Source organism: Macaca mulatta, chromosome 10, assembly GCF_049350105.2.
Source record: "Macaca mulatta isolate MMU2019108-1 chromosome 10, T2T-MMU8v2.0, whole genome shotgun sequence".
Lineage (NCBI taxonomy): Eukaryota > Metazoa > Chordata > Mammalia > Primates > Cercopithecidae > Macaca > Macaca mulatta.
Window position 1 is genome coordinate 84,580,603 of NC_133415.1, and position 21,834 is coordinate 84,602,436.

General features: G+C 42.4%; 1 protein-coding gene and 1 long non-coding RNA gene across 12 annotated transcripts in view; one reads left to right on the forward strand and one right to left on the reverse strand.

Annotated features, from left to right (window-relative positions):
* TPX2 (TPX2 microtubule nucleation factor) overlaps positions 1–21,834 on the forward strand; it is a 61,913-nt gene that overhangs the window by 15,565 nt on the left and 24,514 nt on the right. For all 11 annotated transcript variants that reach the window (XM_015149281.3, XM_077951414.1, XM_015149283.3 and 8 more), the window contains 6 exons: positions 1,492–1,667; positions 4,158–4,280; positions 11,730–11,856; positions 15,746–15,874; positions 16,936–17,055; positions 21,208–21,329. In XM_015149281.3, the coding sequence (XP_015004767.2) occupies positions 1,562–1,667; positions 4,158–4,280; positions 11,730–11,856; positions 15,746–15,874; positions 16,936–17,055; positions 21,208–21,329 (727 nt within the window). In that variant the 5' untranslated portion in view covers positions 1,492–1,561. The remainder of the gene's footprint in view (positions 1–1,491; positions 1,668–4,157; positions 4,281–11,729; positions 11,857–15,745; positions 15,875–16,935; positions 17,056–21,207; positions 21,330–21,834) is intronic.
* Positions 1–21,834, reverse strand: part of LOC144332057 (uncharacterized) — a 78,450-nt gene that overhangs the window by 15,079 nt on the left and 41,537 nt on the right. The window lies entirely within an intron of this gene.

Here is a 21,834-nt window from a genome sequence, read left to right on the forward strand (position 1 = left end):
TCTTTTAAAAAACATTTTTAAGGCCGGGCGCGGTGGCTCACACCTGTAATCCTAGCACTTTGGGAGGCCGAGGCGGGTGGATCTTGAGGTCAGGAGATCGAGACCATCCTGGCCAACATGGTGAAACCCCGTGTCTACTAAAAAAAATACAAAAAATTAGCCGGGCGTGGTGGCAGGCGCCTGTAGTCCCAGCTACTCGGGAGGCTGAGGCAGGAGAATGGCGTGAACCCGGGAGGTGGAGCTTGCAGTGAGCTGAGATCGTGCCACCGCACTCCCTCCTGGGTGACAGAGTGAGACTCCATCTCAAAAAAAAAAAATCATTTTTAAAATTTATTTTATTTTTATTTATTATTATTATGTTTTGCGATGGAGTTTTGCCTTTGTTGCCCAGGCTGGAGTGCAATGGCGTGATCTCAGCTCACTGCAGCCTTCGTCTCCCAGGTTCAAGCGATTCTCCTGCCTTACCCTCCCGAGTAGCTGGAATTATAGGCTCCCCCCACCACGCCCAGCTAATTTTTTTTTTTTTTTTTTTTTGAGACGGAGTCTCGCTCTGTCAGCCAGGCTGGAGTGCAGTGGTCGGATCTCGACTCACTGCAAGCTCCGCCTCCCGGGTTTACGCCATCCTCCTGCCTCAGCCTCCCAAGTAGCTGGGACTACAGGTGCCTGCCACCACGCCTGGCTAGTTTTTTTGTATTTTTTAGTAGAGATGGGGTTTCACCGTGTTAGCCAGGATGGTCTCGATCTCCCGACCTTGTGATCCGCCCGTCTCGGCCTCCCAAAGTGCTGGGATTACAGGCTTGAGCCACCGCGCCCGGCCAATTTTTTGTATTTTTTAAGTAGAGACGAGGTTTTGCCATGTTGGCCAGGCTGATCTTCAACCCCTGACCTCAGGTGATCCACCCGCCTCGGCCTCCCGAAGTGCTGGGATTACAGGCGTGAGCCACCGCGCCCAGCCTAAATTTAATTTTTAATTTTTAATTTTATTTTTTTCTTTTTGGTTTTTCTTTATATTTGCTGATTACTTACAGATAATTTTTATTTTTTTAGAGATAGTGTCAACTACTTACAGACAATTTTTATCTTTTTAGAGACAGGGTCAACTATTATACTTACAGATAATTTTTATTTATTTAGAGACAGGGTCTCTCTATGTTTTGTAGGCTGGACTTGGACTCCTGGTCTCATGTGGTCCTCCTGCCTCCCAAAGTGCCGGGATTACAGACATGAGCCACTGTGTCTGGCCCACTGCTTTCTAATTCCAAACATATTTACCTCAAGGAGTATCTTTAAGTTACCTGAAAAACTAATTTTTAGGTTGATTGGACAAAGTAAGGCTATTTTCAGTAAATTCTAGGTGGTTTGCAAAATTACCACCATGATAGTAAAACCAAAGTAATGATGGGAATTTACTTAGATTTATGTGCAAACATTTCTTTCCTCAGTAATGATGGGAATTTACTTAGATTTAAGTGCAACCATTTCTTTCCTCAGAAGGTGACCTGCTGAGAAAAGTGGTACAAATACTGGGAAAAACCTGCTCTTCTGCACTAAGTGGGAAACAATGTCACAAGTTAAAAGCTCTTATTCCTATGATGCCCCCTCGGACTTCATCAATTTTTCATCCTTGGATGATGAAGGCGATACTCAAAACGTAGATTCATGGTTTGGTAAGTGCCTGCTTTCTCTGGCTATTTTAAGGGTTAGTGGCTTGCTTTGTGCTGAAGACCTTTCAATAATAGAAGGGGTTGCAAGAAAAGAACTTTTTTGCACCAAGAAAATAACTAAAATATCAACTCCTTTCTGCACCAAGACATTCTGTCATCCATGATATTGTGGGAATAGTTGAAATGCCCAGTATTTGGGGAATGGATTGTAAACACAAATTATATGTTGTTTTGTAGTTCAGAATGGCGGATTTAAGCTTTAGGGACATACGGGAAAGTTCACATGAACCAGTGTTCAGCAAAACTCCATGCTCAAATATGTCTGTAGTGATGGCAGCCACATAAAAACTTTCTCTACTATCATTAGGCATAGATTATATCACAGCTAGGATGTTGACATTCATACAATCTACCAGTTTTACACAGATTTCTCCAGTTTCACTTGTATGTGTATTAAGTTCTCTGTGGTTTTATCACCTGTGTTGGTTAATGTGTCTACCACCACAGTCAAGATATTGAACAGTTCTAGTATCACAAGGAACTATTGTATTGCTCTTTTATAACTACCCTCACCTCCCTCCTGCCACCCCTCCCTCAATTCATTTTTTTTTGGGAGACTGGAGTCTCACTCTGTTGCCCAGTGGTACAGTCTCAGCTCACTGCAACCTCTGCCACCTGTGTTCAAGTGATTCTGCCTCAGCCGCCCAAATAGCTGGGATTACAAGCACCCACCAGCTCACCTGGCTAATTTTTGTATTTTTAGTAGAGACATGGTGTTTTGCCATGTTGGCCAGGCTCTCCTTGAACCCCTGACCTCAGGTGATCCACCCACCTCGATCTCCCAAAGTGCTGGGATTACAGGCGTGAGCCACTTCCCCTGGCCCTCAATTCATTTTTAAATGGAAGGATTATGCTACTAAGAACCCAATCCCAGAAACAGTTTTGCTTGGCCAACGGTGAATAAGAATGTAGTTACATTTTTACATTACTTTGAAATAATATCTGAGACTAGTTGTTGAGGCCCCTTTGATTCTTTCTGTCATGTCTCCATCCTCCTTATCAGGAGAAATCACTATCAATACGTGGTGGGGAACAGAAGTGAGTCTATTGCAGCTGTACTTATCCGTATAATGCACTGTCCAAATGTGATGGCAGGTGCCATTCCTTTGGAAAAGGACTTTAATGGCATCTAGTGGGGATCCTGAGAGGAGTAGTCTGTTGGAAGTGGTGGGGAGGAAGGGTAACTACAAGGGCCATCTGTCCTGCGGGGATCTTCCCCATGCCCTTGCTTCACTGGAACCCTAAGGAAATGGCTGGGCTGTCTGAGGATTTCTTTTTCTAAGCTTTTATTTAAAATAAAAAAGAAAAGATTAGCATAAGAATACTGTTAAATACAATTTGGAAGAAAAAAAATGACCCCACTATTTTTCTAAAACTTAGTTTAAAAAATTATTTATTTGTTTTTTTGTTTTTGCCAGAGTTCTTTTGGCTAACAAAACTACCTCTATTTTAATATATTACTTTCCAATTTTTTTCTTAAATAAATAGTCACATCTTTTACACAGTTGCAGTCAGAGTGTACATGCACAGGGTAGTTATTGCTGTGTCTCACTGCATTCCTGAAACTAATCAGTAGGCTGTTGGTAGAACAGACCCTTCATTGCTTTGTACTGACTTCTGGGCACAGTAGAATCTAAGATAAAATTTCTTGAGAAAACGTAGCTCTGCTCTACCCTCACACACCCCTTATTCCTCCCACCATCCCAGTGAGGAGGAAACTGTAAGACTATACAATGTCTTTTGTAAGCCCTAGAGTTTTTGATGATTACTATTTTCTTTTTCTTTTTTTTGAGACGGAGTCTTGCTCTGTCGCCAGGCTGTAGTGCAGTGGCTCGATCTCAGCTCACCACAACCTCCGCCTCCCAGGTTCAAGCGATTCCCCTGCCTCAGCTTCCCAAGTAGCTGAGATTACAGGCACGTGCCACCACGCCCAGCTAATTTTTTGTGTTTTAGTAGAGACAGAGTTTCACCGTGTTGACCAAGATGGTCTCAATCTCCTGACCTTGTGACCTGCCCACCTTGGCCTCCCAAAGTGCTGGGATTACAGGCCAGAGCCACCACACCTGGCTGGTTACAGTTTTCTTTGAGAGGAACATGATGTATTTAGAGGGTAGATAAAGCTAGTTCATGTTTGTATGACCCTAAATGGGTACCAAACAAAGATAAGGAGTTATTCACAATGCAGAATCTGTACTTTTTCTTTTTTATCATACATTGTTCAATGTTGCCAGTTTTTTAGTGATTGTTTTTATAGTCTATGTCTGATGTGTAATGTGTACTTTTTCTTTTGATTGCTAGAACTTTGCTTGTACTTGCCACATGAGTTGGAAGTGTACTGGTACGGAGCTGTAGTTTGCATTTTAAGTGCGTGATAGTGATTTGTTTTGCTTCCTTGCTGATTGATTGCACAATGATGATCTTCCCTTTTCACAGAGGAGAAGGCCAATTTGGAGAATAAGTTACTGGGGAAGAATGGAACTGGAGGGCTTTTTCAGGGCAAAACTCCTTTGAGAAAGGCTAATCTTCAGCAAGCTATTGTCACACCTTTGAAACCAGGTAAGAAAACATCTTAGAATAAAGCTCCTTGACAGAATGGTGGGACAGTGTCTTAGAAGCCTTAGGATCTGGGAAAACTACCTAAATGTTCTCTTTGTTTATTATTGGTGAAATGGGCTAATTCATTTCATGATGAATGTAAAACTAATGATGTGTTACACTTAAAAAAAAATCTCTTGGAGCTTAAGCTAACATAATTTTTTTTTTTTTTTTTTAAAGATGGGGTCTGGTTCTGTCACCCAGGCTGGAGTACAGTGCCACAGTCATAGCTCACTGCAGCCTCAAACTCCTGAGCGATTAGTAGCTGGGACTGTAGGTGCTCACCACCATGCCTGGCTGATTTTTAAAAAATTTTAGTAGAGAAGGAGTCTTTGCTAGCCAAGCTGATCTTAACCTCTGGGCTTCAAGTGATCTTCCTTCCTCAGCTTCCCGAAGTGCTAGGATTATAGGTGTGAGCTACGGTGCCCGGAGGCTAACATAGAATTTTATTGCCAGATACGTAACCGTTTTCTTTTTACGACAAGATTTAATGTAACCTAACCTGGGTCTGGGTGGGAAATAAAACAGCAAAAAAAGAAGACTCTACTGCTTGCCAGTGTACAAGAATTATTTGAGTTATGTATCTGATTTTTTTTTTTTTTTTTTTTTGAGATGGAGTCTTGCTTTGCCACCCAGGCTGGAGTACAGTGGCATGATCTTGGCTCACTGCAAGCTCCATGTCCTGGGTTCACACCATTCTTCTGCCTCAGCCTCCCGAGTAGCTGGGACTACAGGTGCCTGCCACCACGCCTGGCTAATTTTTTGTATTTTTAGTAGAGATGGGGTTTCACTGTGTTAGCCAGGATGGTCTAGATCTCCTGACCTCATAATCTGCCTGCCTCGGCCTCCCAAAGTGCTGGGATTACAGGCGTGAGCCACGGCGCCTGGTCGATATTTATCTTTCTATGCCTGACTTATTTCACTTAACATAATGTCCTTCAGGTTCATCCATGTTGCTGTGAATGACAGAATTTCATTCTTTTTTATGGCTAAATAGTATTCATTGTATGTGTATGCCACATTTTATCTGTTTGTCTGTTGATGGATACTTCAGTTGATTCCACATCTTGACTACTGTGAATAGTGCTGTAATAAACGTAGGACTGCAGATAGATATCTCTTCGATGTACTGATTTCCTTCTTCTTAGATATATACCCAGTAATGGGATTGCTGGATCATATGGTAATTATATTTTTAATTTTTTAGGAGCCTTCATACTGTTTTCCATAATACCTGTACGAGTTGACTTTACTACTAACAATATATAAGAGTTCCCCTTTCTCTCCATCCTCAGAGATGCAGAGAAATTTTTAACATTTTTCATAGTATCCATTCTAACTGGGATGAAAGGCTATCTCATTGTGATTTTTAATTTGCATTTCCCTGATGATTAGTGATACTGAGCATTTTTTCACATACCTGTTTGCCATTTGTATGTATTCTTTTGAGAGATGTCTATTCAGCTCATTTGTCCAGCTGTTGAGTTAGAGTTCCTTGTGTATTCTGGATATTACTCCCTTCTTTAATGAATAGTTAACAATATTTTCTCCCATTCTTTAGTTGTCTCTTCACTCTGTTGATTGTTTACCCTGCTGTGCAGAAAGTTTTAAATTTAATATAATCCCATTTGTCGGCCAGGCGCGGTGGCTCAAGCCTGTAATCCCAGCACTTTGGGAGGCCGAGGTGGGTGGATCACGAGGTCAGGAGATCGAGACCATCCTGGCTAACATGGTGAAACCCTGTCTCTACTAAAAATACAAAAAACTAGCCGGGCGTGGAGGTGGGGGCCTGTAGTCCCAGCTACTTGGAGGCTGAGGCGGGAGAATGGCGTGAACCCGGGAGGCGGAGCCTGCAGTGAGCCGAGATCGCACCACTGCACTCCAGCCTGGGTGACACAGTGAGACTCTGTCTCAAAAAAAAAAAAAAAAAAAAAAATCCCATTTGTCTACTTTTACTTTTGTTGCCTATGCTTTTGAGGTCATGTTCATAGAATCTTTTCCCAGAACCATGTCCTAAAATATTTCACCTGTTTTTATTTTATTACTTTATTTATTTATTTTTGAGACAGTCTCACTCTGTCACCCAGACTGGAGTGCAGTAGTACTATCTCGGCTCACTGCAACCTCCGCCTCCCAGATTCAAGTGATCCTCCTGCCCCAGCCTCCCGAGTAGCTGGGACTACAGGTGTGCACCACACCCAGCTAATTTTAGTATTTTTACTAGAGATGGGGTTTCGCCATGTTGGCCAGGCTGGTCTCGAACTCTTGACCTCAAGTGATCCACCCACCTCAGCCTCCCAAAGTGCTAGGATCAGAGTCGTGAACCACCGCGCTCGGCCTCCCCGATGTTTTTAGTTGTTGCATAGTTTAAGGTCTTACGTATCAGTCTTTAATCCATTTTGAGTTGATTTTTTTTTTTTTTTTTTGAGATGGAGTCTCGCTCTGTCCCCCAGGCTGGAGTGCAGTGGCGCGATCTCAGCTCACTGCAAGTTCCACCTCCCGGGTTCACGCCATTCTCCTGCCTCAGCCTCCTGAGTAGCTGGGACTACAGGTGCCCGCCACCGCACCTGGCTAATTTTTTGTATTTTTAGTAGAGGCGGGGTTTCACCATGGTCTGGAACTGCTGACCTTGTGATCCGCCCACCTCGGCCTCCCAAAGTGCTGGGATTACAGGTGTGAGCCACCGCGCCCGGCCTTGAGTTGATTTTTGTATATGGTAAGAAATAGGTATCTGGTTTCATTTTTCTACCTTCAAATATCTAGTTTGATCAGCACCATTTATTGATTTTTCAAATTTAAATTTTATTTTAGAGATGAGGTCTCACCCTATTGTCCAGACTTGTCTCAGAATTCCTGGGCTTAAACCATCCTACCACCTCAGCCTCCTAAAGCTAGCACCATTTATTGAAAAGACTGTCCCCTCCCCAAGGAATGTTCTTGGTGCCGTTGTCAAAAATCAGTTGGCTATAAATATGTGGATTCGTTCCTGGGTTCTCTATCTATTCCATTTATCTGTGCATCTGTTTTTATGATAGTACCATGCTATTATGGTTACTTTAGCTTTGTAATGTATTTTGAAGGCTGGTAGTTTGATGCCTCCAGCTTTGTTCTCTTCGCATAGGATTAGTTTGGCTACATGGGGTCTTTTGTGGTTCCATGTGAATTTTAGGATTTTCTTTCTTTCTTCCTTTGTTTTTTTCTTGAGACAGAGTCTGGGTCTTGTTGCCCAGGCTGGAGTGCAGTGGCCCAATCTTGGCTGACTACAACCTCTGCCACCTGGGTTCAAGCGATTGTCCTGCCTCAACCTCTGGAGTAGCTGGGATTACAGGCATCTGCCACCACCCCCAGCTACTTTTTGTAGTTTTAGTAGAGATGAGATTTCACTATTTTGGCCAGGCTGGTCTTGAACTCCTGACCTTAGGTAATCTACCGTCCTCGGCCTCCGAAAGTGCTGGGATTACATGCATGAGCCACCGTGCCTAGCCTGTTTATACATTATTTATGGCTGTTGTATCCTTACTAATTTTTCTTTCCATTTGTTTCATCAATTAGAGAGGTAGTGAAATCTCAGACTGTAATTATGGATTTGTCTCTTTATAATTTTTCCTTCATGTAGTTTGAAGCTACTATTAGATGCATAAATGTTTAGGATTGTTATGTCATCTTGATGAACTGGCCACTTTTTTATATATATATATATATATATATATATATATTTTTTTTTTTTTTTTTTTTTTTTTTGGTTGGACGTGATGCCTCACACCTGTAATCCTAGCACTTTGGGAGGCTGAGGCGGGCGGATCACAAGGTCAGGAGTTCGAGACCAACCTGGCCAATATGGTGAAACCCCATCTCTACTAAAAAATACAAAAATTAGCCGGGTGTGGTGGTGCACACCTGTAGTGCCAGCTACTCGGGTGGCTGAGGTGGGAGAATCGCTGAAACCTGGGAGGCGGAGGTTGCAGTGAGCCAAGATCGTGCCACTGCACTCCAGCCTGGGCTATAGAGCAAGACTCCATCTCAAAAACAAACAAACAACATTTACATATATATACACACACACACATATATATACAAGCATATATATATGTATGTGTGTATATATGTATATATACATATTTATGTATGTATTTTTGAGACAGGGTCTCACTCTGTCACCCAGGCTGGACTGCAGTGGAGCAATCACACCTCACCGCAGCCTCTACCTCCTGGGCACAGGTGATCCTCTTACCTCAGCCTCTTGAGTAGCTAGGACCACAGATGCCACTACCATGCCCAGCTAGTTTTTATATTTTTTGTAGAGACAGGATTTTGCCATGTTGCCTAGGCTGGTTTTGAACGCCTGGGCTCAAGTGTTCCACCCACCTCAGCCTTCCAAAGTTCTGGGATTACAGGTTGAGCCACTGTGCCTGGCCCCACTTTAACAGTTTGAAATGATCTTCTTTATCCCCACTGAAGTTCTTTGCTCTGAAACCTACTTTGCCTGATATTAATATAATCACTCCAGTTTTCTTTTGATTGGTGTTAGCATGGTGTGTCTATATTTAAAGTGCATTTTTTATAGGCAGCATATAATTGGATCTTGCTTTATTATTTAATATTATTGTCACTGCATTTTAATTGGAATAAGTGCATCTATTTTAGCCTTGATATGCTATGCTATTATTTTGTGTGTGTGTGTGAGTCTCTCCGCCCCAAAAATATTTTTTTAGGAGATGAGCCAAATGATTGTTCTCAAATGAATAATGCCTAAACTATGTTTTCATGGCCTATCTTTTCTTCCCTGTCATCTTGTTGCAGTTTAATTCCTTTATCAGGGGTCAGTTTATATGCTATGTGATTAAGTGCTGTTTCTTCCATGAAGCCTTTACTTGATTGTTTCTTTCTTACTCTGTTTTTGTTTTTTGTTTTTGTTTTTTTTTTGCAGACAGGGTCTCACTGTGTCACCCCATCTATAGATCAGTGGCATGATCACAGCTCCCTGCAGCCTTGACCTCCTGGGCTCAAGTGATCCTCTTGCCTCAGCCTCCTGAGTAACTGGTACTACAGGCACATTCCACCATGCCTGGCTAACTTTCTCAGTGTTCCCATAACACTTTTGTTCTATTTCATTAAAAATGTTTATCAAGGCTGGGCTAGTAGTTCATGCCTGTAATCCCAGTACTTTGGGAGACCAAGATGAGAGGATTGCTTTAGCCCAGCAGTTTGAGACCAACCTGGGCAATATAGTGAGACCCCCATCTCTAATCTCTATTTATATAATATTGAAAAGCAAAAAAAAAAAAAAAGTTTATCAAAGTAAAACATGGCCACGGTAACATCACAATACTTAGAGTTTATGTTAAAATAACACCTTCCTCTTCCCATCCCTATCCCCTGTCCTTTTTCTCAAACTCTTATTGGTTTTGTTGTTGTTGTTGTTGTTGTTGTTGTTGTTGTTTTAAGACTTTGAGTCTCGCTCTGTCCCCCAGGCTGGAGTGCAGTGGCGCGATCTCGGCTCACTGCAAGCTCTGCCTCCCAGGTTCACGCCATTCTCCTGCCTCAGCCTCCTGAGTAGCTGGGGCTACGGGCGCCTGCCACCACGCCCGGCTAATTTTGTGTATTTTTAGTAGAGATGGGGTTTCACCATGGTCTCGATCTCCTGACCTCGTGATCCACGTGCCTCAGCCTCCCAAAGTGCTGGGATTACAGGCGTGAGCCACCGTGCCTGGCCTGTTGTTTTTATATTTTGTTTTACAAGTGGGATCTCACTGTGTTGCCCAAGCTGGTCTCAAACTCCTGGGCTCAAGTGATCTTCCTGACTCTGTCTTCCCAGTAGCTGTTTTAACTCACTATTTTAACTTGTGTGGTTACATTCATAATGCCTGATAGTATGATTATATCAGCAGTATTTACAATGTTATGATTATGTAAATATTGTTCAATGCCAAGTCAGTAACTGTGATGCAATTTCATCCCTTCTTGGTTCTCTTTGGCTGTATTTAGTTGTATTGTCACAACTGCTGAGCCACATAAAGATGATTCTGACATCAAGAGATCAGTGGATTTGCTTTTCTTTAAACTTTATCAATTTCTTAAATTTCTGCCACATTTTATCTTGCTTCATATTGGACAATGACCCTTGGAAGTTATTACTGCTTTTTTGGGAGAGCATTATTATTTTTACTATCTTTTCTGCCTTGTTTCCTGGACCTTATATCTTTCTTCTGAATATACTCCTTTATTATGCAGGAGTGCATCCTGAGGAAACTTTCTTTTTATTTATTTATTTATTTTTTTGAGACAGAATCTCGCTCAGTCTCCCAGGCTGGAGTGCAGTGGCGCGATCTCAGCACACTGCAAGCTCCGCCTCCCGGGTTTACGCCATTCTCCTACCTCAGCCTCCCGAGTAGCTGGGACTACAGGCGCCCGCCACCTCGCCCGGCTAGTTTTTTGTATTTTTTAGTAGAGACGGGGTTTCACCGTGTTAGCCAGGATGGTCTCGATCTCCTGACCTCACGGTCCGCCCGTCTCGGCCTCCCAAAGTGCTGGGATTACAGGCTTGAGCCACCGCGCCCGGCGGAAACTTTCTTAAATTAGTACAGGAGAGGAAAACTTTGAGTTCTTATATATTTGAAAATGGCATTGTTCCACTTTCATATACAATTGAAAGTTTATCTTAATACGGCATTATAGATTGCAAATTATTTTTTATCACTACTCTAAAGACATTGTTCCTTTACCTTCTATTTTTTTTGTATCGCTGATGAAAAATTCAGTGCTTATCTAATTTTCGTTACTTCGTAAGTGATCTTTTTTTCTTCTTTATGGAAGCTTTCAGAACTTTATCAGTGTCCTGAAATGTCATGAGATTGTGTGTGGGATGCTTTTTTTAAAGGTAGTACCTGGCCGGGCGCGGTGGCTCAAGCCTGTAATCCCAGCACTTTGGGAGGCCGAGACGGGCGGATCACGAGGTCAGGAGATCGAGACCATCCTGGCTAACACGGTGAAACCCCGTCTCTACTAAAAAATACAAAAAACTAGCCGGGCGAGGTGGCGGGCGTCTGTAGTCCCAGCTACTCGGGAGGCTGAGGCAGGAGAATGGTCTAAACCCGGGAGGCGGAGCTTGCAGTGAGCTGAGATCCGGCCACTGCACCCAGGCCACTGCACCCCAGCCTGGGCGACAGAGCAAGACTCTGTCTCAAAAAAAAAAAAAAAAAAAAAAAAAAAGGTAGTACCTTAGGCTGGCGAATAGGCAAGTCCCGGATACTTCATTTCTGTTTCAACCAAAGTAGCTTTTATAAACTGGTCTTCTTATAAGGTTTAACTGGAACTAAGGATTTTGTGGCTTAGACGGGGTGTGTGTGTGTGGCTCATCTCCAATTATTTTCCTTGGGATTTGAGTGCTGACTAGCTTTTGGTCTCCCACAGTTGACAACACTTACTACAAAGAGGCAGAAAAAGAAAATCTTGTGGAACAATCCATTCTGTCAAACGCTTGTTCTTCCCTGGAAGTTGAGGCAGCCATATCAAGAAAAACTCCTGCCCAGCCTCAGAGGTAAGACTGTTTGGAATCTCAAAATGGTGGTTATGATAATAATGTTCAAAGGATAGTTACTGGACAGAGCATCTGTTATGTGTCCATACTGTGTTTTGGACACCTTTACGTTACTTTTTTTTTTTTTTGAGACAGAGTTTCGCTCTTTTGCCCAGGCTGTAGCGAAGTGGTGTGATCTCAGCTCACTGCAACCTCCGCCCCACCATGTTCAAACAATTCTCCTGCCTCAGCCTCCTGGGTAGCTGGGATTATAGGCACCTGCCACCACACCCGGCTAATTTTTGTATTTTTAGTAGAGACGGGGCTTTGCCATGTGGCCAGGCTGGTCTCAAACTGCTGACCTCAGGTGATCCACCCGCCTCAGCCTCCCAAAGTGCTAGAATTACAGGCGTGAGCAACTGCGCCCGGCTATGTTAGCTTTTAAAATCCTCATAATAATGGGTTTGTGTGGTTGGTATAAATTAAGAAAAATCCGTATAACATTTATGAGTTGTAGGTAATATGCTTAATTAATTAATTTATAGATAAGGGCTCAGAGATACTAAGTTGCTTGCTTAAGGCAAGTTTATTTCAGAGCCAAGATTCAAACCCTTATCAATCTGTTTCCAAAGGCCTTGTATGGATATAGTTGTTACATCTTCCTAATGTCAAATATCTTTGTTCTTCTGTATTACTTTAGCTTTTTTTTTTTTTTTTTTGAGACAGGGTCTTGTTCTGTCACCCAGGCTGGAGCTGGAGTGCAGTGGTGGCACATAGTTCACTGCAGACTCAAACTCCAGGGCTCAAGTGATCCTCCTGCCTCAGCCTCCCAAAGTGCTGAGACTATATAGGCATGAACCACTGCATTCAGCCAATAGACAAATTTTTATTTTATTTATTTTTGAGACAGAGTCTTGCTCAGTTGCCCAGGCTGGAGTGCAGTGGCATGATCATATCTTACTGTAGCCACAACTTCCTGGGCTCAAGCAATCTTCCCACCTCAGTCTCCTGAGTAGCTGGGACTACAGGCACAAGCCACTGTGCTCAGCTAATATTTTTGTATTTCTTGTTCAGAAAAAGTTTTACCACATTGTCTAGGCTGGTCGCGAACTCCTGAGCTCACTGAACCCACCCACCTCTGCCTCCCAAAGTGTTAGGGTTACAGGCGCGAGCCACTGCACCCAGGCCAGAGTATGAATTTAGTTTTTATTTTTTATTTTTGTGAGATGGAGTCTCACTCTGTCGCCCAGTCTGGAGTGCAGTGGCCGGATCTCAGCTCACTGCAAGCTCCGCCTCCTGGGTTTACGCCATTCTCCTGCCTCAGCCTCCCGAGTAGCTGGAACTACAGGCGCCCGCCACCACGCCCGGCTGATTTTTTTGTATTTTTTTAGTAGAGACGGGGTTTCACCATGTTAGCCAGGATGGTCTCGATCTCCTGACCTCGTGATCTGCCTGTCTCGGCCTCCCAAAGTGCTGGGATTACAGGCTTGAGCCACCGCGCCCGGCCTCAGAGTATGAGTTTATAATCAGGGTTTAGTGTTTACCCTCTCTGTGGTTCTCTTGCTTCTGAAATTTTGCCTTAAAAATTTGATCTTTTTTTTTTTTTTTTGAGACAGGGTCTTGCTCGCTTGCCCAGGCTGGTGTGCGATGGCATGATCTTGGCTCACTGCAGCCTTGACCCCTCAGGCATAAGCAATCCTCCTGCCTTAGCCTCCCGAGTAGTGGAGGCTACAGGTGCAGGGCACCACGCCCAGCTAATTTTCGTATTTTTTGTAGAGATGGAGTCTTGCTATGTTGTCCAGGCTGGTCTTGATCTCCTGAGCTCAAGTGATCTGCCCACCTATGCTTCCCAGAGTGCCAAGATTACAGGCGTGAGCCACCATGCCTGGTATGTGCCATCTTTTTTTTTTTTCCCCCAGACGGAGTCTTGCTGTGTCGCCCAGGCTGGAAGAATGCAGTGGCGCAATCTCGGCTCACTGCCACCTCCGCCTCCTGGGTTCCAGTGATTCTCCTGCCTCAGCCTCCCAAGTAGCTGGGACTACAGGTGCCCATCACTACTCCCGACTAATTTTTTTTTTTTTGCATTTTTAGTAGAGATGGGGTTTCATCGTGTTAGCCAGGATAGTCTCTATCTCCTGACCTTGTGATCTTCCCGCGTTGGCCTCCCAAAGTGCTGGGATTATAGGCGTGAGCCACCGCACCTGGCAGAGTAGGGAAAGCTTTCTTAAACAGGACACACATAGAAAAGCACTGACCATAATGGGGGTGGCAGAGGTTGATAAATTCAAGCACATTTATCTAATTAAAAGATAAAGAGATGAAAATTCAACCCCTAGAGTGGGAGAAACTATTTGTAACACATGAATCCTACAAAGGGTTTATATCCAGAGTATACAAAGAATTACAAATCAATTAGTAAAGAATTGACAAGCCAGTAGAAAACAGGCAAACGACTTGAACTAGCACTTATGAAAAGGACAAACAAATGGCCGATAAACGTGAAAATGTACTCAGTTTTACTGATCATCAGAGAAAAGCACATTAATTTCCTAAGACCCACCAATCTTATTTTTTTTTAATAATAGCTAAAATGAGGAGATAACTCATCAACAGTAGACTGAATAAATAGTGGCATATCCCTACAATGAATATTATACAGCAATGAAAGTCAATGAATTAGAGCTGTGTGAATTGATGTGGTTGAATCTCACAAACATAAAGTTGAGTGAGATAAGCCAGACAGAAAAGAATACTTGTAGTAGTCTGGTTACATTATACAAAATTTTTTGTTTTTCTTCAAAACTAGCATACCATGTTTATATAATACATGCTTATTTGGTAAAGCAATAAGGAAATTATCTAATGATCACACTTGACGTCAAGATAGCAGTGGTTGTCAGTGTTCTTCTGTATCTTGGCCTAGGTGGTGATTTCATAAGGTCTTCCACTTGGTAGTCATTTAACTATTTTTGTTTTGGGCAGTTTTTGGTATGTATTAGATCTGTCACTATGCTCTTTGTTTTGTATTCATCTTATTGATTTATTTGTTTTTAGACAGAGTCTTACTCTGTTGCTCAGGCTGGCATGCAGTGGCACGATCATGGCTTATTGCAGCCATGACCTCCTGGGCTCAAGTGATTCTTCTGCCCCAGCTTCCTAAGTATTTAGCACCACAGATGCGCACCACCACTTGGGACTAATTTTTTAAAAATTTTTTGGGCCGGGCGCGGTGGCTCAAGCCTGTAATCCCAGCACTTTGGGAGGCCGAGACGGGTGGATCACGAGGTCAGGAGATCGAGACCATCCTGGCTAACACGGTGAAACCCCGTCTCTACTAAGAAATACAAAAAAAAAAAAAAACTAGCCGGGCGAGGTGGCGGGCGCCTGTAGTCCCAGCTACCTGGGAGGCTGAGGCCGGAGAATGGCGTGAACCCGGGAGGCGGAGCTTGCAGTGAGCTGAGATCCGGCCACTGCACTCCAGCCTGGGCTACAGAGTGAGACTCCGTCTCAAAAAAAAAAAAAATAAAAAAAAAAAAATAAAAATTTTTTGTAGAGACAGGGTCTTGATATGTTGCCCATGCTTGTTTGAACTCCTGGCCTCAAGCAATTCTCCTGCCTCAGCTTTCCAGAGTGCTGGGATGACAGGCATGAGCCACCATGCCCAGCCAAGTTTTTCTTTTTAATCACTTTACTGAGGTCACATTTATAGACACCAATGTATTTAAGAACTAAAATGTTATGGTTGAATTTAAAAAACTATCAACAAGAGAGATCAGATTTTTAGAGTGGAGAGAATAGCACTCCATTTTATTGCCCTTTGTAGTTTGACATCCTTTCACATTTCTGAGGAACATTTAGATATCTGTAGTATATATGTTTATTATACATTTTGTCAATTTCTCTACCATAGAAGATCTCTTAGGCTTTCTGCTCAGAAGGATTTGGAACAGAAAGAAAAGCATCATGTAAAAATGAAAGCCAAGAGATGTGCCGCTCCTGTAATCATCGATGAAATTCTACCCTCTAAGAAAATGAAAGTGTGAGTAGCCACAACTTCTTACTGCCAAGGGTAGACATATTGTACCTTGTATACCACTTGTAAGTTTCTTTTCTGAGTTTACACTTTAGATTGAATAGAATAAAATTAAAAATGGTACATCTGCAATATGTTTGGTGCACCTCAAGCTTGAGAAATGCCTAAAACTGTGACCATGGTGAGGTGAATTGTTACATGTGTCCTGGAGGGCACTCACATCTTAGTTGGCATAGGTTTTACCTCTTTTTGTTTTTATGTTTAATAACAAGCTGCATACATGTTTGTTCATATTTTTATTAAGAATATATTTTGCTGCAAGTAATAGTCTATTCAACTGGAGTGGTTTAAAGAATAATGAATTATTTGTTCACAGAGGTCTAAAGCAGTTAGCTGCTGGCTTTGGTTCAGTGGCTGATTTTTAGCTTTTTTTTTCATACTTGCTCTCAAGATGCTGCTCTGTATTTCTTAGCTTTTTTCTTTTGCTTGTTGTCTCATTGGCACAAGATGGCTGGTATATCTCTAGGTGTTGTATTTATGTTTAAGAGAAGAAGAGAGCAGTAAAGGAAAAAGGGCAGCATCTATACCAGGAAACTTAAGTCTTTCCCAACAAACCTTAAATTTCATTTCATTTGCCTAGACTTGTGTCACTTGGATTCCCTAGTTGCAGTAGAGGCTGTTGAAGCAAGTACAATACTTACTTGTAGTTTAGTGCGTTGATGCTCCTCCTGAAATTGGGGTTTTATTAATAAGAGAATAGATATTGGGATGGCAATTAACTCTGCCATTTGATCGTTTGATGGTGAGCAGTTAGAGTCCCTCCTTACTCTTCTGAACCACCACTAGGTAACTCTTATCTTGATAGAAGTTGGCTTTCTCAAAGTTTACTCATTGAAGCCATTAGTATATATGATGTAATGATACTATTGGAAGAATCATGTGGTCAAAGCATGCTTGTTATCCTATAGAATGAGAAAAGTTAATCCATATGCAGCAGATTTGGGGAGGAGGGTACAGGCTATGCTTCAGGGAATTGAAAACATATTTTTTGTTCTTTTGAACTCAAGTTCTAACAACAAAAAGAAGCCAGAGGAAGAAGGCAGTGCTCAAGATACTTCTGAAAAGAATGAATCTTCCCCAGAGAAAGCCAAGGGTAGACATACTGTGCCTTGTATGCCACCCATAAAGTAAGTTTCTTTCCTGAATTTAAACTTTAGAATGAATGGTGTAAAATTACAGACTTATATCTCCAATCTGTTTGGTGTACCTGGAGGTTGGGAAACTCCTGAAGCTTTGACCATGGTGAGGTGAATTGTTACATGTGTCCTGAAGGGTGCTCAGATTTTTAAATTTTTATTTAATTAATTAATTTTAAAGACAGGGCCTCATTCTGTTGCCTAGGTTGGCGTGCAGTGGTGCAATCATGGCTCACTGCATCCTTGACCTCCTGGGCTTACCTGATCCTCCCACCTCAGCCTCCCAAGTAACTGGGACCACAGGCATATACTATCATGCCTGGCTAACTTTTTTTTTTTTTTTTTTTTTGCGACATAGGCTCACTCTGTTTCCCAGGCTGGAGTGCAGTGGCACGATCTTGGCTTACTGCAATCTCCGCCTCCCAGGTTCAAACAACTCTCCTTGCTCAGCCTCCTGAGGAGCTGGGATTAGAGGTGTGCACCACCACACCTGGCTAATTTTTGTATTTTTAGTAGAGGTGGGGTTTCACCATGTTGGCCAGGCTAGTCTCAAATTCCTGACCTCAAGTGATCTGCCCACCTTGGCCTCCCACAGTACTGGCGTGAGCCACCATGCCCAGCCTACCTTTTACATGTTTTTGTAGAGATGGGGTTTTGCTATTTGCCTAGGCTCTCAAACTAGACCTCAAGCAATCCTCTTGCCTTGCTGTCTCAATGTGCTGGGATTACAGGTGTGAGCCACAGTGCCTAGCTGGTGCTCAGATCTTGAACAGTCAGAAAAATATACTGTTGAGTCAAATTTAAAAGAAATATAAAAGGAAAAAGTTAGCAATGGTTCTTACCATGTAAATGGAACATTTCTTATTTTTCCAACCTCCCTGCTGGGTTTTATCCAAGCCAGCATACATATTTTCACAATCAGTTAATATAAAACCTTGGGTTCTGCTTTATTGACTTGCCATAAGACTATTTCAGATTTTGTTTCTGTGCTGCTACAAAATCTTCACATTTATCCTTTTTTGATAGATTAATATTCTATCAAATTATATTTAACTATTTTCTGTTGAAAATGTAGTTTCCAGCTTTTCACGATTATAAGTAATCAGTCAACAACTTTATAGGCAGAGCCATTTCTTTGAGTGATCTCCTCAGAATAAGGAAGGAGAAATTCCCCGCAAGGAATGACCAGTTTTGTCAGTGTTGATATTTATTGCCAATTTTACTTCTGAAATGGAAGTACCACTTTATAGTACCGTCGACTTTTTTTTTTTTTTTTTTGAGATGGAGTCTCACTCTGTCACCCAGGTTGGAATGCAGTGGCATAATCTTTGCTCACTGCAACCTCCGCCTCCTGGGTTCAAGTGATTCTCCTACCTCAGCCTCCTGAGTAGCTGGGATTATAGGCATGCATCATCATACCCAGCTAATTTTTTTTTTTTTTTTTTTTGTGAGATGGAGTCTCGCTCTGTCGCCCAGACCGGCATGCAGCGGCACGATTTTGGCTCACTGCAACCTCCGCCTCCCACGTTCAAGCAATTCTCCTGCCTCAGTCTCCCATGTGGCTGGGATTACAGGCACCTGCCACCACACCTGGCTCATTTTTTATTTTTAGTAGAGACGGAGTTTCACCATGTTGGCCAGGCTGGTCTTGAACTCCTGACCTCAAGGGATCCGTCCCCCTCAGCCTCCCAAAGTGCTGGGATTACAGGAATAAGCCACCATGCCCGGCCCCGGCTAATTTTTATATTTTTAGTAGAGATGGCGTTTCACGATGTTAGCCACGCTGGTCTCAAACTCCTGATCTCAAGTGATCTGCCCGCCTCAGCCTCCCAAAGTGCTGGGTACAGGTGTGAGCCACCATGCCTGGCCTGAAGTGCCATTGGCTTTGAATTAATATTTTTATTTTCTTACTATCTCTTCTGCATTGTTTGTTAACTTTTAAAATTGTTTTGGTTTTTTAAATTCATATAATATGGCATCAAATTATTTAAAAAATTTAGTTGTAAATTGATAATTTATAGTTGTATATATGTATGCAGTACAAAGTGATGTTATGATTCATGACTACAATTTGGAATAATTAAATCTAGTTAGTTAACATATCCGTCACCTCAAATACCACTTTTTGTAATGAGAACATTTGGGGTGTTTTTTTTTTTTTTGAGATGGAGTTTCTCTCTTGTTGCTCGGGCTGGAGTGCAGTGGCGAGATCTCAGCTTACTGTAACTTCTGCCTCCTGTGTTCAAGTGATTCTCCTGCTTCAGCCTCCTGAGTAGCTGGGATTACCGGCACTTGCCACCATACCCAGCTAATTTTTGTGTTTTTAGTAGAGATGAGGTTTTACCATGTTGGCCAGGCTGGTCTCATACTCCTGACAGGTGATCCACCTGCCTCAGCCTCCCAAAGTGCTGGGATTACAGGCATGAGCCACCGTGCCTGGCTGGAATTTATTCTTTTAGTGTATTACTATTATTAATGATATCCTTCACCCTGTGCAGTAGGTCAAAAGAAAAATCTTTTTCCTCTTGTCTGAGATTTGTTGTACTCTTTAACCATCATCTCCCCGTTTCCCCCAACCCCCAGCATCAAATTATTTTAATTTTTATGTATTTGCTGACAAGATTGTATTACTGCTACTATTGTAAACATTTTTTCCATATTTCCTCTTGGGTGAATTATCTGTTTCCTTTTTATTTTTTTTCTTATTGGTAACCTTATTTGTCTATAAATGTCCTGGTGATATTTTCCTTACTAAGAATGGCTACTCTGTATTGAACGTTACCATGTGTCAAGCACTTCAGAGATATCATCTGATTGAACAGTCACAAATAGGATGTAAGCAAGAGTATTTACACTCTCATTTCACAGTGGAGAAAACTTAGGCTCAGGAAAGTTAAATAGTTCTCTCAAGATCATTACAGGCAGCAAATGAAATGACAGGGTTGGGATTTAGTCTGCTTTACTTCTGAGTTAGTTTCTTCTGTTACATGTATTTTATGTATATTAACCTTTCGTTGTAGATACTTTCCTCATTCTACTGGTCTTTTTTTGTTTTTGTTTTTGAGACAGGGCCTTGCTGTGTTGCCTTGGCTGGTCTTGAACTCTTGGGCTCAAGCAATCTTTTCGCCTCAGCCTTCCAAGTAGCTGGGATTACAAGTGCATGCCACTGCACCAGGCTTCTACTGGTCTTTTAGTTTTTCTTGTGGCGTACAACCTAATCTTTTTTGTCATTGTTGCTGTTGTTGTTTTTGGAGATGGAGTCTCACTGTGTTGCCCAGGCTGGAGTACAGTGCCGCAATCTTAGTTTACTGTAACCTCCACCTCCCGGGTTCTAGCAATTCTCCTGCCTCAGCCTCCTGAGAAGCTGGGATTACAGGCGCCTACCACTACAGATAGCTAATTTTTGTGCTTTTAGTAAGATGGGGTTTCACCATGTTGGCCAGGATGATCTCGAACTCCTGACCTCAGGTGATCCACTTGCCTCGGCCTCCCAAAGTGCCTGGGATTACAGGCATGAGCCACTGCACCCAGCCCAATCTAATCATTTATGATTATATTTGTGGATATTTTGTAATATATTCTAATCTATTTTAGTTATTTTCTTCTGAATTTTTTTCAATATTTTGGTATAAAGTGTGCATTTTCTTGTCTTTATTTATTTATTTATTTTTTGAGACGGAGTCTCGCTCTGTGGCCAGGCTGGAGTGCATGGCGCGATCTCGGCTCCCTGCAACCTCCACCTCCCAGGTTCAAGCGATTCTCCTGCCTCAGCCTCCTGAGTAGCTAGAATTACAGGCGTGTGCCACCACACCTGGCTAATTTTTGTATTTGTAGTAGAGGCGGGGTTTCACCATGTTGGCCAGGATGGTCTCAAACTCCTGACCTCAGGTGATCTCCCCTCCTCGGCCTCCCAAAATGCTGGGATTATAGACATGAGCCACCATGCCCGGCCAAAGTGTGCGTTTTTATTTATTTTCATGGTGTTATCTAGTTAAGTTAACATCTATTTATTAGATGATATTTTTTGGTTTTGATGATTATTTTATCACAGGTTAAAAATATTATATAATGCCTGTAGATTCTTTTGAGTCACTGAGCACCTTTCTCCTCTCCTCTCTTCTCATTTACTGATTTTCTCTTTAGGCAGAAGGTTCTAAAAAGTACTGAGGAGCAAGAGCTGGAGAAGAGTATGAAAATGCAGCAAGAAGTGGTGGAAATGCGGAAAAAGAATGAAGAATTCAAGAAACTTGCTCTGGCTGGCATAGGTGAGCTTGGCTATGGTTGACTGATTCATGAGGGGTGGTTCTTACACTCTTGCTAGGTGTTTTTGAAGTCTTTTTTTTTTTTTTTTTTTTTGAGCCAGAGTCTCGCTCTGTCGCCCAGGCTGGAGTGCAGTGGCCGGATCTCAGCTCACTGCAAGCTCCGCCTCCCAGGTTCACGCCATTCTCCTGCCTCAGCCTCTCGAGTAGCTGGGACTACAGGCGCCCGCCACTACGCCTGGCTAATTTTTTGTATTTTTTAGTAGAGACGGGGTTTCACCGTGTTAGCCAGGATAGTCTTGATCTCCTGACCTTGTGATCCACCTGCCTCGGCCTCCCAAAGTGCTGGGATTACAGTTTTGAGCCACCGCACCCAGCCTACTACTTTTTTTTTTAGTTTGCATATAACTGAAAGGCCTCAAACCCAATAATACTCAATGAATATGACACATATATTAGTGTCCCTGAGGACTACTTCAAGTTTTGGGTTACATGTAGGTAGTGAACAAAG